Here is a 15,745-nt window from a genome sequence, read left to right on the forward strand (position 1 = left end):
TTATGGTACTCACAGCGACCATACTTATATCTGAGGCCAATAGTTCTAACAGACTTGCTCATACATAAACAAAAGCAGCTGGTACATTGTGGTGGTGAGACGTGGGGCAGTACTTACGGTGGATCAAGGAAGGGGTTCAAGGTGAAGGGCGTCTTGTAAGGGTCAGCCAAGAAGAAGTGTATGGCACGGTTATAGTCGACTGAGTCTTGGTCAGTGGCTGTCACAGTCAGCAAACGAGTGCCTGTCCCAGCTGTCGCTGCCACTTCCGCACTGAATACAACACAAGGAAGATTAGTAATGAGGACTGACTCTCTGTAACTTGTTTGGCCTAAGATAACTATATCAACAAAATTTAGTAACATGACAATAGCAGTATAATTATACTGCATATATGTACACCAATAAAAATAATCCAGAGATGAGTATATTACAATAAAAAAGGAAGATGAGAAGGAGGAGGAAAGAAGAGGAAGAAGAAGAAGAAGAAGAAGAAGAAGAAGAAGAAGAAGAAGAAGAAGAAGAAGAAGAAGAAGAAGAAGAAGAAGAAGAAGAAGAAGAAGAAGAAGAAGAAGAAGAAGAAGAAGAAGAAGAAGAAGAAGAAGAAGAAGAAGAAGAAGAAGAAGAAGAAGAAGAAGAAGAAGAAGAAGAAGAAGAAGAAGAAGAAGAAGAAGAAGAAGAAGAAGAAGAAGAAGAAGAAGAAGAAGAAGAAGAAGAAGAAGAAGAAGAAGAAGAAGAAGAAGAAGAAGAAGAAGAAGAAGAAGAAGAAGAAGAAGAAGAAGAAGAAGAAGAAGAAGAAGAAGAAGAAGAAGAAGAAGAAGAAGAAGAAGAAGAAGAAGAAGAAGAAGAAGAAGAAGAAGAAGAAGAAGAAGAAGAAGAAGAAGAAGAAGAAGAAGAAGAAGAAGAAGAAGAAGAAGAAGAAGAAGAAGAAGAAGAAGAAGAAGAAGAAGAAGAAGAAGAAGAAGATTATATTTCTACTGGTCAAGTATTGAATTTACAACTCTGCATTTACCAAGTTTCTCTCACTGACATATGTGAGAAGTAAAAAGCACCCATTATCCCTTTCCCTGCAGCCAGTGCCCCCACACTCACCTGTAGTGCTGCATGCCGAGGATTGGGGCGAACTGGTTATAGCGGGTGACAGTGATATTCAGATCCCTCTTACTGGCCAAGCCTGACTCCAGCACCATCACGATCACGAAGTAGTCATCCCCCACCACCCGATTCATGTACCTGACAAAATACACAGGTGGGAACTCTCTCTCTCTCTCTCTCTCTCTCTCTCTCTCTCTCTCTCTCTCTCTCTCTCACTACACAGGCAAGAATCATTTTACAAGTTAAAGATAGATACAAGAACAAAAACAAATATATTTGACATCGAATCTGGAAATGAAAATAAATGTTATCTGTCTTATTATGACTACGTCTTTTTTTTTGTACCATTAAGGTAGTAAATACTATCATTATTATTACTACTACTACTACTATTACTACTACTACTGCTATCATTACTATTAATACTATTAATACTAGCTATGTACTGTATTACTATTGTTATTTTCACATATAAATAAAGGCAATCTACTAAAAAGTGTGTGTGTATTTACCTAGTTGTAGGTAAATACACACAAACTTTTTAGTAGATTGCCTGTATTTATATGTGAAAATAACAATAGTAACAGTACATACTAGTAGTAGTAGTAGTAGTAGTAGTAGTAGTAGTAGTAGTAGTAGTAGTAGTAGTAGTAGTAGTGTGTGTATTTACCTAGTTGTAGTTTTACAGGGCCTGGGCTTTATGCTCTTGTGGCTGCATCTCTATATCTACACTTATCCAATTTTTCTTTAAAACTATGCACACTCGTTGCTGACACCACCTCCTCACTCAAACTGTTCCAAGTCTCAACACATCATGTGTGTGTGTGTGTGTGTGTGTGTGTGTGTGTGTGTGTGTGTGTGTGTGTGTGTGTGTGTGTGTGTGTGTGTGTGTGTGTGTGTTATTCACCATGATCGTCTGCTGATCACCCAGCCAGTCTTTCCCCTACGGAAAGAGCTTAGAGCTCGTAGTGACCGATCATCAGGTAGGACTGAGACCACAACACACTCTACACACCGGGAAAGTGAGGCCACAACCCTTCGAGTTACATCCCGTACCTATTTACTGCTAGGTGAACAGGGGCTACACATTAAGAGGCTTGCCCATTTGCCTCGCCGCTTTCCGGGACTCGAACCCGGACCCTCTTGATTGTGAGTCGAGCACGCTAACCACTACACTGTGTGTGTGTGTGTGTGTGTGTGTGTGTGTGTGTGTGTGTGTTTACCTAGTTGTACCTAGCTGTAGTTTTACAGGGCCTGGGCTTTATGCTCGTTTGGCCCCGTCTCCATATCTACACTTGTCCAATCTTACTTTAAAAGTATGCACACTCGTTACAAACACTACTTCTTCATTCAAACTGTTCCATGTCTCAATACATCTTTGTGGGAAACTATACTTTTTAACATCTCTCAGACATCTTCACTTTCTCAGCTTTTTACTATGCGATCTTGTGCTTCGAATGTCACATTCTTCTCTCAGGATCAGTTTCTCATTATCCACTTGGTCCATTCCGTTGATCAATTTGTAAACTTGTATCAGATCCCCCCTCTCCCTTCTTTGTTCCAGGGTTGGTAGATCCATAGCCTTTAGTCTCTCATATGTCATCCCTTCAAATTCTGGAACCATTCTTGTAGCCATTTTTTGTAGTCTCTCTAACTTCCTTATGTGTTTCTTTTTATGAGAGGTTCACACTACTCTTGCATATTCCAATCCGGGTATTATTATAGTACTTATCAATTTCTTCATCATTTCTTTGTCCATGTAGTGAAATGCTACTCCAATATTCCTTAGCAAATTATATGTCTCTCTGAAAATTCTATCAATATGGCTTACTGGTTGATTGTTTTCTTCCATCATCACTCCTAACTCCTTTTCCTTTTTTACTTTCTCCATTTCTACTCCATCTCCCATCTTATAGATTCCTATGGGTCGTCTTTCACTCTTTCCCATTTCCATGACATGGCTTTTGTTCACATTGAATTCCATTTCCCACTTTTCACTCCATTCCCAGATCTTATTTAGGTCTTCTTGCAGTATTTCACAACCCTCTTTTTGCTTTATAACTCTGCACAGTTTTGTATCATCTGCAAACAAATTTATGTAGCTGTTCACTCCTTCTGGCATGTCGTTGATATAAATGAGGAAAAGTATTGGTGCCAATACTGATCCCTGCAGCACTCCGCTTTCAACTGCTCTCCACTAGGACTTCATATCTTTAACTACCGTCCTTATTTCTCTCCCCCTCAAATAATTTTCTATCCATCTCAATGTGCTTCCTTTTAAGCCACCCTTCTCCTCTAACTTCCATAGTAATCTTGCATGTGGTACTTTGTCAAACGCCTTTTTTAAATCCAAATAAATACAGTCAACCCATCCCTCTCTCTCTTGTACTCTATCAACTGTTCTAGAATAGAAACTCAATAAATAAGTTACACACGACCGTCTTTTTCTAAAACCAAATTGGCTATTTGATATTAATTTGTTGTCTTCAAGGAACTCGATCCATTGTTTCTTTATTATTCTTTCACACATCTTGTATATTACACTAGTTAGTGATACCAGTCTGTAATTTAAAGGTTCTTCCTTCCTTCCACTCTTATATATGGGAACCATCTCAGCTCTTTTCCATTCTACTGGTACTGTTCCATTTTCTATTGAGCATTTTATGATGCTGTATATAGGACTTGCTAGTTCTTCCCTACATTCTTTCAGTATGTGTGTGTGTGTGTGTGTGTGTATTTACCTAGTTGTGTATTCATGTAGCTGTATTTACCTAGTTGTGTTTTACAGGAAAAGAGTTATGCTCATGCTGTCCTGTCTCCATACCTATAGTCACCCAGTTTAGCCTTAAAGTCATAAATATTTCTTGCTTGAACTACTGCTTCATCCAACTTGTTCCATATTACTATGCTTCATGTTTGGAAAACTATATTTCTTAATCTCTCTTCTACACGTGGTCTTTTTCAATTTCATGTCGTGCCCTCTTGTATTTCTTGAGTTCCACACCAATAGGTCTTCTTTGTCAATTTTATCCATCCTCTTCCATGCCCTGTATATAGCAATTAGGTATCTTCTTTCTCTCCTCTGTTGCAATGTTGGAAATTTTAATATCTTTAATCTGTCCTCATATGTTAGGTCTCTCAAACTTGGAACCATTTTGGTTGTAGCTCTTTGAATCCTTTTTATCTTCCTTATATCTTTCTTATTATGTAGTGACCATAGAAGTGCAGCATATTCTAGTTTAGGTCGAATCATGTATTCTATTAGTTTTTTTTTTTTATCATCTCTTCACCTATATAGGTAAAAGCCCATTTATTTTTTCTTAGTAAAGCATGTTTCTCCAACTCTGATGTTGACGTTTTTTTTTTTCCGGTGATAAATTGTCGTTAATTGTAATACCCAGGTCTTTCTCCTCTTGTTTTCTGAATTTCTACCCCTCCCATAGTGTATGACCTCTTGTCTTCTTTTACTTTTCCCTAGTTCCATCCCTTTGAACTTTTTGCATTAAATTCCATATCTCAATTCTTGCTCCACTCGTGTATCTTACTCAAATCCTTTATGAAGCATTTCACAATTCATGTCATTTTCCACTCGTTTCAGTAACATTGTTTAATCTGCAAATAAGCTTATATAACTGTCCATCTCATCAACCATACTGATATATACTATAAACATTACAGGGACCCAGAATCGGACCCAGAATCGTTCCCGTGTGTGTGTATTTACCTAGTTGTATTTACCTAGTTGTAGTTTTACAGGGCCTGGGCTTTATGCTCGTGTGGCCCCGTCTCCATATCTACACTTATCCAATTTTTCTTTAAAACTATGTACACTCTTTGCTGACACCACTTCCTCACTCAAACTGTGTGTGTGTGTGTGTGTGTGTGTGAATATCCTACCTGTGAGATCCAAAGTTTTAAACACCCACCTGGCCGTCTTTATCACGCCGGTGGTCTCATCTATGGTGAAGTACTGGTGGTCGGTCTTGTTGGAGCGGTGGAGAGAGAAGCGCGGGTCCTTGGTGTGGGTGCCAGCGTAAGGGAGGAAGCTCACCGCCCTCAACACCGTCACCTCCACACCTGATGGGGCGGCAGAGTACACCCTTGGCGGTCGTGGTGGTTGCTCCAGCCATAGCTCTTCTGAAACAAAATACAACAGTGAAACACACACACACACACACACACACACACCGCGTAGTGTAGTGGTTAGCACGCTCGATTCACAAACGAGAGGGCCGGGTTCGAGTCCCGGAGCGGCGAGGCAACTGGGCAAGCCTCTTAATGTGTGGCACCTGTTCACCTAGCAGTAAATAGATACGGGATGTACCTCGAGGGGTTGTGGCCTCGCTTTCCCGGTGTGTGGAGTGTGTTGTGGTCTCAGTCCTACCCGAAGCTCGGTCTATGAGCTCTGAGCTCGCTCCGTAATGGGGAAGACTGGCTGTGTGACCAGCAGACGACCGTGGTGAATTACACACGTAATGGGGAAGACTGGCTGGGTGACCAGCAGGAAACCCAGCTGAATTACACACATGTGCAGAAATTTACCCACTCACGAAAAAGTTAGAGCATTTACTTTGTTACTTACAAATGTGTGACTTTTAGCTATTTTTGTTTGAATATTCTGCACTTTTTTCCTATTATTGAAGTGATATGTTGGGCAATAATATTCTTGTATATTTGTGGCCAACAAAGTAGCGTTCTGTCTATCAATCACGATGTATTACAATTGATTTCCGACTTGATGAAGTAGTTTTCATTTCCAACAAAAGTGACATCGGTCATCTTTTTTTCATGGAAACTACAACCTTAGGTTGTCCTCTCCTCTTCCCCTCCACATTCCCGTTCCTGTCCCTCTTCTCCAACTCTCTCTCTCTCTCTCTCTCTCTCTCTCTGCACATTCAGGGCAGTATAACATTTACACTACTTTGGTATGTGTTCTATGTGTCATGAAGTATATAACTTTTTTTCTTTTATTTTCAACGGGGAAAAAAAACAGTTGTCTTTGTTTTGAGACAATGTCTGCTTAGAGTCTGAAACATGAGTGGAATGTCTGTTCGAGTGGAGAAGCTTCAGGCACGACTCATCAATTAAGTACTGTGAATTTTCCTACGTATGATTCTGAATAAAGTGACACCCCGCTTTCCTTTTATCATGGCAGCTCATCATTAGCTAAAGCTGCCTCTGACGTGTATCAGATTGGCTCCCTCTCGATACTGGCCCCGTCTTCAATCAGCCTCCCTCTCTCTCTCTCTCTCTCTCTCTCTCTCTCTCTCTCATATTCACGGAGTCTGCTTTTAGTGACATCTTTCTGCAGTCTCCGCATTCCCTAATACAACAACACAACACAGCACAAATCACCCACATGTGAATGGCCTGAGTGGTAGGCAGCATTACGTAAGCCACCGCATTTCCATTCACAGAATGAGACGGGGACTGCACAAGGTTATCAGTGTGGCGGATCTCTGGTAGCAGAATACCAATTTGTCAGAGAAGTGCCTCGAGCCCAAATCGTGTCTTGAAACTGTTCGACGTTAAATCTTTAACGAAAGTCTCTCTCTCTCTCTCTCTCTCTCTCTCTCTGCGCATTGTTTCACTCAATTATTACTATTTTCATTAAGATTGACATTGGCCTAGGACAACAACAACAACAACAACAACAACAACAACAAATCAAGATCCACTGATGGTGTCAAGTCTCCGAAGAGTTACTGTGAATCTTCATGAATTCCGTTTTATTAAGTAAACAATTCCCTCGAGAGTTTTAATCAAAGTATTTTCGGGTTTCTTTCTTCTTACTTTGAACGAACACTGCAGTGCCAATAGATACTGAAGTTAAAAACAACATTATGTTTGTGGTAATTCTTTATAGGCACAAATGGACACCATTAAATATTCATGTGCGACCTCTCAAAAAATTAATGCAAAATTCATTTATTCATTTTCTCTCTCTCTCTCTCTCTCTCTCTCTCTCTCTCTCTCTCTCTCTCTCTCTCTCTCTCTCTCTCTCTCAATATCCTTCCACATAACACAGATGCTCGCCAAACACAATAACACCCCTGACAACCATTGTTATCAGCGCCAGTCATCTTCACGAGTCAATTGAGTACCATACATTCCTTCCTTCACGAGACAGACTGATAAATGAAGAGCATACGAAATTACATATTTGTTTTTCATTCCCCTCCACTTGTGTCTATGTTAATGGGAGCTAAATTACCTATCTGATGAAGGTTACGTCTTGCGCTAGTAGGCAGTGAGACTGAGTCAAAATTAAGGAACAGCACGAGACAATGCAATGTATATTTCACTTAACACAACGCCATTAATTCAAAATCACAATACAGTTTTCTGTTTTAAAGAGACAGATTACATAATTAGAAGAGTACCTTTCTTTTTCTTAACTTATTATTATTTTTTAGTGGCAAGGAGAATAGGGGAGAGAACAGGAATGGGGAAAAAATGCTCCTTCACTTTTACTACTCCTCAAGAAATCAATCGTAGAAAAATTATCCAAACAGTGGCTGGCTATTATATTCTCAAAATGTAATGATGATCGCACAGTACAAGTGGTGATAACGGCGTAATGCATGACTACTCTTGCTTGTGATGGAAGATCTCAATGCTTGTTGTTAATGCTCACACCACCACCTGAACCACATGTAGGAGCCTTTAACGACGATAATCTCAGCATCTACTTTTTATCACATGAATCACGAGCACAACCTTGAAAATCGTTATAACTTCCACTAGACTATACCTTGCTAAAAACGTAGTTATCCGAGAAAAATTAGAAACTTTAATAAGAATCCTAAGAAAGACATATCAGTTAGCCTTCCCTTCGGCTCCCATTTCTCATTTCTTCACAGTTGCTCCTAGGCAGACTGGCATGACTTTAGCCGCTCTCTGACAAAGCCTCCAGCACACGAACTGGCTAAACTCTTCTCGTGTCAACTGCGGTAACGAAGGCTAACAGGTTAATAGAGGGAGTGACGGGTGATCAAAGGCTATCTGTAGTGGCGAGACTGACCAGCAGGAAGGCAGGAGAAGCATGGACAGAGAGGTTTGTAGGAAGGAGCAGATAAATAAGATGAGCAGATAAGTCAGAGAGAGAGAGAGAGAGAGAGAGAGAGAGAGAGAGAGAGAGAGAGAGAGAGAGAGAGAGAGAGAGAGAGAGAGAGATATTAATCATACATCAAATATCGTGCTTATACTCTAGATAAAGAGTCTCATCCAATATTCCATCATTCTTGCACCTTGTTTAGGAGGAAGAGAAAAAGGAGGTGGTACTCGTTTTCTAAATAGACAACAACGAATAAAGGGAGAAGGATAATAATAATAATAATAATAATAATAATAATAATAATAATAATAATAGTAATGATAATAAATAATAATAATAATGATAAAAATAATAATAATAATAATAATAATAATAATAATAATAATAATAATAGTAATGATAGCAATAACAATAATAGTAATAATAATAATAATAATAATAATAATAGTAATAATAATGATAATAAAATAATAATAATAATAATAATAATAATAATAATAATAATAATAATAATAATAATAATAACAATAATAATAATAATAATAATAATAATAATAACAATGGTAATAATAATAATAATAATAATAATAATAATAATAATAATAATAATAATAATAATAATAACGATATTAACAATAGTAATAATAATAATAATAATAATGATAATAATAATAATAATAATAATAATAATAATAACGTAATAATAATAATAATAATAATAATAATAATAATAATAATAATAATAATAATAATAATAATAATAATACAAAAAACAGCAAGATGTTCAGTAATAATAATAATAATAATAATAATAATAATAATAATGATAATATAAAAAGCAGCAAGACGTTCACCTCCCTATGAGTGACCAGCATTGCAATCAGTTGTGCTTTACCTGTCAGAGCAGACGAAACAGCACCACTTGATGCAAACACGAGAGGACAAGTGCACCACACACGATCGCAAGCACCTGCGCCACGCCACTCTTATCTCAAGGGTGTTGTGATGATGAAAGTGCTGCGAGGGAGCTCACTGTACGTAGCATATGTTGAGCTCATGAGGTCACGAGGTCACGCTACGGTGCCTTATATTTTGATCGACCGCAGCGTGCACTTTAGAGACGCTGCTGGTGTGCCGTAAGGTGATTCTCGCAGTGCTTGCCTGCATCTATCGCGTGATTTGTCAGTTTGAAAGCGTTACATAACTCTTACATACACCTCCATCATGGCGGCTCGGATCCCAGCTAGTTACTGGAGTGTGCGCCTGTTAAGTGTTGAAACACTGAGGAAAGTGCACTGAAATGAGCCGTAAGAAAAAAGGGCAAGTTTATGAGGCCCGTCCCCTCTATTTGGACTGCTCGGCCACGACATTATTTTGCATCATCCAATAGACATCCATTTGATACAAACCTTTGGCATCCTTGTCGGGATTGTTTTTTTCTACTTATCTATTATTTTTTTTTTATATGAAATACTAAAGTTTGTCTTTTCGTTTTATTTTTTATTTATTTTTTTTTTACTTTCAGAGAAATTTAGAAGAGATAATTAACTTCATTTGTCTTCACACACTGACGACGCAGCTAGTTCGATACTCGTATTCGCAAGAAGGGTCTATAGTCTCAAAACATAACGACAAGCATTAGCTCAGCAACAAGCAAAAAGTCAACTTGCGCCTGGGTTAAGCCCCCAGTGACTTTACTCTCCCACTAAAGTTTCCTTATCACCTTCTATTCTTCCTCTATCCCCACTTCCTTCTCCCCATCTTTTCATTTTTACTTTGATTTGATTGATTGTGTCTAGTCTACGCTCTTGCTTCTTGCAGTGTTTGTCCTTGAGCTGCCTGCATTCTAAAACTTTCTGCAAACTCACAGATACTAGGAAGACAATACAGCTTTGAGTAAATTTGATCCCAATCGTGCATCATTATCATCTCAAAGTTTATTATCTCATGCATTTCTCTTATCTCACATTTTGTGGCTTGTATAGTCTTGGTCGGTTAGCTTTCCGCTCGCACTGGCCACTGTTACATCACTTCAGGCCTGCCGTTGCCATCACCTTCATTACGGTGCCCCACAAAATATTATTATAATGTGTCTCCTGCGTTTTCTCCAATTCCACTTCTTGTGAATATAGTTACTTGGTGTGTCTAGTGAGGCGGCAGGGGCATGCGCAGTTCGGGGTATGAACAGCTCCCAAGGTTGGCGCCTATACTTGTCCATCGTGAGCCTATAGTCACGCCAGTCTCGCCCCGCTCACCTTAGATTGCTCCGGATAATTTCTGGCTGTATGATTACTTGGCTCCAAAACGTTCAGAAATATTTAATGCCGTAATTGTGATCGTTACAAATAAAATCATCAGCATTATCAACAACAACAACAACAACAACAATAACAACAATAGGAACATCAACAACAACGATAACATAACTCATCTGACAAAAGAAAATAAAAAAAAATGCAAGAACAACAACAATAACAACTACTACTACTACTACTACTACTACCACTAGTGCTACTACGTACCATTATTGCTACTACCGCTACTACTACTACTACTACTACTACTACTACTACTACTACTACTATAATAATAATAACTAATGCTAATAATGATAATAATATTGATAATGATAACAATAATAATAATAATAATAATAATAATAATAATAATAATAATAATAATAATAATAATAATAATAATAATAATAATAATAATAATGATAATAATAACAACAGATAAGATAACAACAACAACAACAACAACAACTACTACTACTACTACTACTACTACTACTTCTACTACTACTACTCAAACTACTATTATTATCATTATCTCTATCATCAGTAAAGATATTTGAGCTGCGTGTAGTGCCTTCAGTAAATGTTCACTGCATGGTGCTGCCCAGCTGGCCTTAATGAATTAATTTGCACTCCACGTAATTAAAACCATCAGCATGACATGAGCGTCGCTTCTGTAACCAGGAAGTGTAAGGATGGCGCAGTGGAAAACCCTTCCAACTTCCATAGTAGCAGAGATAGCGAAAATCACACTCTGCCTTGCCACCACGGAGGACAAAGACGTGGACGAGACAAAGATCTGTATTCAGAAACGCTCTACTCCCACCACGATTTCAAAAGGTATGATTAGAAGGGTTCTCACTTTTCAAGAGTGTTTCTGCTATTTATCCCTTCACGTAGTACTATGACGCGTTTCTATATTTTTTCTGGTCACTATATGAGGATTTTATACAGCTTCAGATACTCAAGTTGGGATGAAAATTGTAAAGACTCTGGCCTTTCCTAATCTAAATAAAATTGTCTAATCATACCCAAAATTTATGATAAAATGCGTCCCAGTACTGAAAAGGTTAATCACGTAGAAGGCTTGTTAATGTCATTAGAACGAAAAAAAAGAAAAAAACTTAATCAGTCTGTATAACTTCTGCAAAAACCTTCTGAATGAAGTGGAGATGGAACTCAGACGTATCAAAAATATATTATGATTCACACTTTGCCCAGTTTTCAGAAACGTCTCCTCATATTATTTCAGCTTTAGTGGACGTTATTCGGGTTTTCAAAAGTGCTGTCATAATTCTAGTGATGATTTAAGAATAATTTATCATCATGAATGACAAAATCAAACATGAGAATCCGACTGATTATCTTTGCAAGCTTTGAGAACCCTTGTTACAGAACAAGGTGTATAAAAATTAGACAGAAGAATCAAGTGAATCTTTTATCCTTCTAGTCACAATACGTAAGGAATAGTTGTTCTTTAGAGGTTCCGAATAAATAATGCAGTCTTAGAAACAGTGAACAGTAGAGTCCCTGAAAACTTGACTTTGCAAAATAGCTAGTCAAATTACGGTTCACGAAAACTCAGTGTGCTAAACTTGGGATGATGGAGGGATGAGAGAATTTGGAACTGCATAAATTCATAATAGTACATGGAATTTATTTTGACCGTATAGTAGAGGTCATATTTCATCAACATAATGAGAAGCTTTGGACTTTAACATCTTCAGTCTCTTGCTTGATATTATGTAGCTTTTCACAAACATCCTCCTATGCATAAAAAAATCTGTTGCTGTTTGTTCATCCCTTGTGCTACTTTGTAAGAAAGTCGTGCTTTACTTTGCTAGCATCCAGTTCATGTCTGTTGCTGCACTGACACTGAAAATGCGTGTACAGTGAAGGTGACTGATGAGGCAAGTGTTTAAACCTCCCTGAGCAAACCGTGAGCCCGCGAGAGTGAGGGAAGGATGGGAGAGGGAGGTTCGCAATCCACACAGCCACAACACTTCTGCCACTCGCCTAGCCACCACACCACCATTTACGCTGTCACCGCTGCTTCCACCACCACACCACCATCAGTCTTCATTGCAGCACCATACATCACCACTGCAGCCTCGACACCTACTCACGGCGATGTTATGTTGAGCAGACGACTCTGTTACTGCTGACGATTATGATGAATAAGATGAGGATAATGATAATAGTAGCAACAATCTATCATCTTATACAAGGGAAGAAACAAACTTAGCTTTATGATAATGAAAATACCGAGTCGCGTGAAGATTATTTTTCCTTGTCCAGTATACAAGTGCACTGTAAAACATAATAAGCAAGACATTTTTACTGCTGTCAGTGGGATTATTTTCCGTGGTGATAAACAATATTGAATAATGCCGAGCAGAAGATAATAATGGCTATGTATTCAACAGGGAGCGATTTTGTATTGGTTATCCGAAAGTTAAGAATAGTAAACAAAAAGAAAAAAAAAAGAAAAGTAAGAAAAAAGATAAATGGTTTGGACATGGGGGGAGATACACACACACACACACACACACACACACACACACACACACACACACACACACACACACACACACACACTACTATATTTATATGTCTTTAATGGTGCAGAGTGAAAATATACTCGAGCACCTCACTGTTGCCCAGATTCCTTTGTTGCGTTCATTTATTTTGGCAGCCATCCCCGGACCACTCAAGCCTGCGTGCGGGGACCAATTACCCTTATTGTTGCTGATGATGTCACCGGGGTTACTGCTCCTGCTGGTTCTGGTGCCATGAGAATTGCGCCAGTAGCAGCAACAACAGTAGTAGCAGTAATAGTAATAGTAATGGTAGTAGTAGCGTTAGTACTGGTGAGGGTGGTGATAGTGGTGGTGACAAGGTACAAGAAAGCATTGATTCGCAACTTTTCTCGCCAGTCAAGACACGATAGACAAACTAGTAATGACAGTGGTGGTGGTGGTGATAAGGTACAAAAAAAAAAAAAAAGGCAGAGAAAAAAATCGCATTAGGTCGCAAACTTCCTCTCTATTCAAGAAACACACACACACACACACACACACACACACACACACACATGCCCCTTCTGGCCCCTTCTCGTTTCTTGCACGGGGTTACACCGGTATTTGGGTTAGGCACTACACACACACACACACACACACACACACACACACACACACACACACACACACACACACACTGTCACTCACGCACCGCAGAGGAAGGTTGCGTGAGAGTGGCGACACTTTTCCCCCCTCAGACGAACCACCAAGGCCACGCTGAGGCTGCAGGTGGTTTTCTATACACTCGTCTGGGTAGGTGCTGACATAACGGGGGTTTTCTCTCTCTCTCTCTCTCTCTCTCTCTCTCTCTCTCTCTCTCTCTCTTAACCGAACGAAATAGATAAGCAGTATTTAGCGTGCATAGATTTAATATTGTCTAAAACTCGAACTGTAGTAGTATATTGTTTCCATTTATAGCAGGAGGAGGAGGGGAAGGAGGAGGAGGAGGAAGAGGAGGAGGATGGAGAAAAGGAGGAAGAGGAGGAGGAGGAGGAGGGAGAGGAGGAGGAGGAAATGGGAAAAGAGAAGAAGAAAAAAAGGAATAGGAGAAGGAACAAGAGGAGGAGGAGGAAAAAATGATAATAATAAGAGGAAGAGGAGAAAGACAGCAAGAAAAGAAGAACAAGAGCAACAACAGCAAGAAGAAACAACAGCACCAACACAACATCAACACCAAGAAAACAAAACGAGAACAAAATAATAATTATAATAAAAAAAAATGTATAAACCTCGGCATTTTCTAAACATTTCTCGAAACAAACGAAAAAAAACAAAGATAAAGTAAAAATAATGATATCGTGCACCAGCAAACTCAGCCAGTGTTTTAATGAAGTTACTGGAAATGTGAGCAATAATTGGAAAAAAAAGATAACAGAAGGAAAATAGAAATAAAAAAAAACTGCCCGGTGACGAAGAACACACACACACACACACACACACACACAAAGATACGTACAAATCATAAACTTGCACAATAATCAAAATTTATCGCACATTTCACTCCCTTTTCTTTAATTCTTCTTCATACACGTTGATAATAATAACAATAATAATGATAATAATAATAATAATAATAATAATAATAATGATAGTGAAAATAAAAAAAAAAAATAATTATATCTTTTTTCTTCCCTCTTTTTTCATACTCGTTGAAAATAATGATGATAATAACAATGATAACAAAAAAATGATAATAACGTGAAAGGAAGTTACAAAGCGAGGGCGAGGACTGCAGCTGCGGGAGAGATAACAACAAACACCAACACACACGTACTCGCTGCCACACAGGCTATTGTAGCTTACCATTCTAAATTGGACTTCCGCTCGTGAATTTTTTGTTCTTGCTTAGTGAGGAAACATTCTATTTCTCGCCGAGTTTATGTGATGAGTTTCAGTGCTATTTCTTTTCTTTTTCTTAATGTATTTTGTGCTGTCTCTCTCTCTCTCTCTCTCTCTCTCTGTGTGTGTGTGTGTGTGTGTGTGTGTGTGTTGTTTCCACTTTCCTTCTTTCCTTCTCTATCTCTCAGTGTTTTCCCTTTCTATCTGTTGTGACAAGAGAAGCGAGATAAGAACCGACACACACACACACACACACACACACACACACACACACACACACACATAATGGATAAGATAAATAGCAAAATAAGGATTAACAGTAAATAAGATAACGAAAGCATAATGAACAAAGACAAAAACACAAATTAGTAAAAAAAAAAAAAAAAAAAAAAAAAAGAAAGAGAGGAAACATATGAACAGCTGAATGCGGTGGGAACTGCAACAACAACAACAAACACGCAAGCAAACAACAAGTGAGAGAAAACTGTGAAAACAATCCTCAAAACACCCAGATCAACTTTGCGCTCGCTCATTCACTCGTCACTGTTCACAAGTAACAAAAGAAGACTGGCGGTGCTTGACTGCTGAGGACTGAACACTAAGTAAAAGGGACGGAGGGATGGAGAGAGAGAGAGAGAGGAGAGACAGGGAGGAGAGGGAGAGGAGATGACGGCCGTGTAGCAGCTGTGTTGATTGTAAAAGATTAGCAGAGGGGAGCAAAAATAATTCAGTCGAGCAAAATAACCTTGATGAGAGGGGGCGTCACTCATCCTTGCTCGTGGGTCATTCATCTTGGGGAAGCGTGGGAGTGTTGGGAGTATGAAAGACGGAGACAGACAGGGAGAGAAAGAGAGAAAGTGAGAAGCAAGGAAAGTGAGTGG

The 15,745-nt window shown here is 38.7% G+C and overlaps 1 protein-coding gene across 1 annotated transcript in view; it reads right to left on the reverse strand.

Moving 5' to 3' along the window:
- Positions 1 to 15,745, reverse strand: part of LOC123516671 — a 161,554-nt gene that overhangs the window by 75,421 nt on the left and 70,388 nt on the right. The window contains exons 2-4 of the mRNA XM_045276273.1: positions 5,019 to 5,229; positions 1,090 to 1,230; positions 118 to 270 (exon numbers count right to left, since the gene is read on the reverse strand). Coding sequence (XP_045132208.1) covers positions 118 to 270; positions 1,090 to 1,230; positions 5,019 to 5,229 — 505 coding nt within the window. The remainder of the gene's footprint in view (positions 1 to 117; positions 271 to 1,089; positions 1,231 to 5,018; positions 5,230 to 15,745) is intronic.

Source organism: Portunus trituberculatus, chromosome 41 (genome assembly GCF_017591435.1).
Source record: "Portunus trituberculatus isolate SZX2019 chromosome 41, ASM1759143v1, whole genome shotgun sequence".
NCBI lineage: Eukaryota > Metazoa > Arthropoda > Malacostraca > Decapoda > Portunidae > Portunus > Portunus trituberculatus.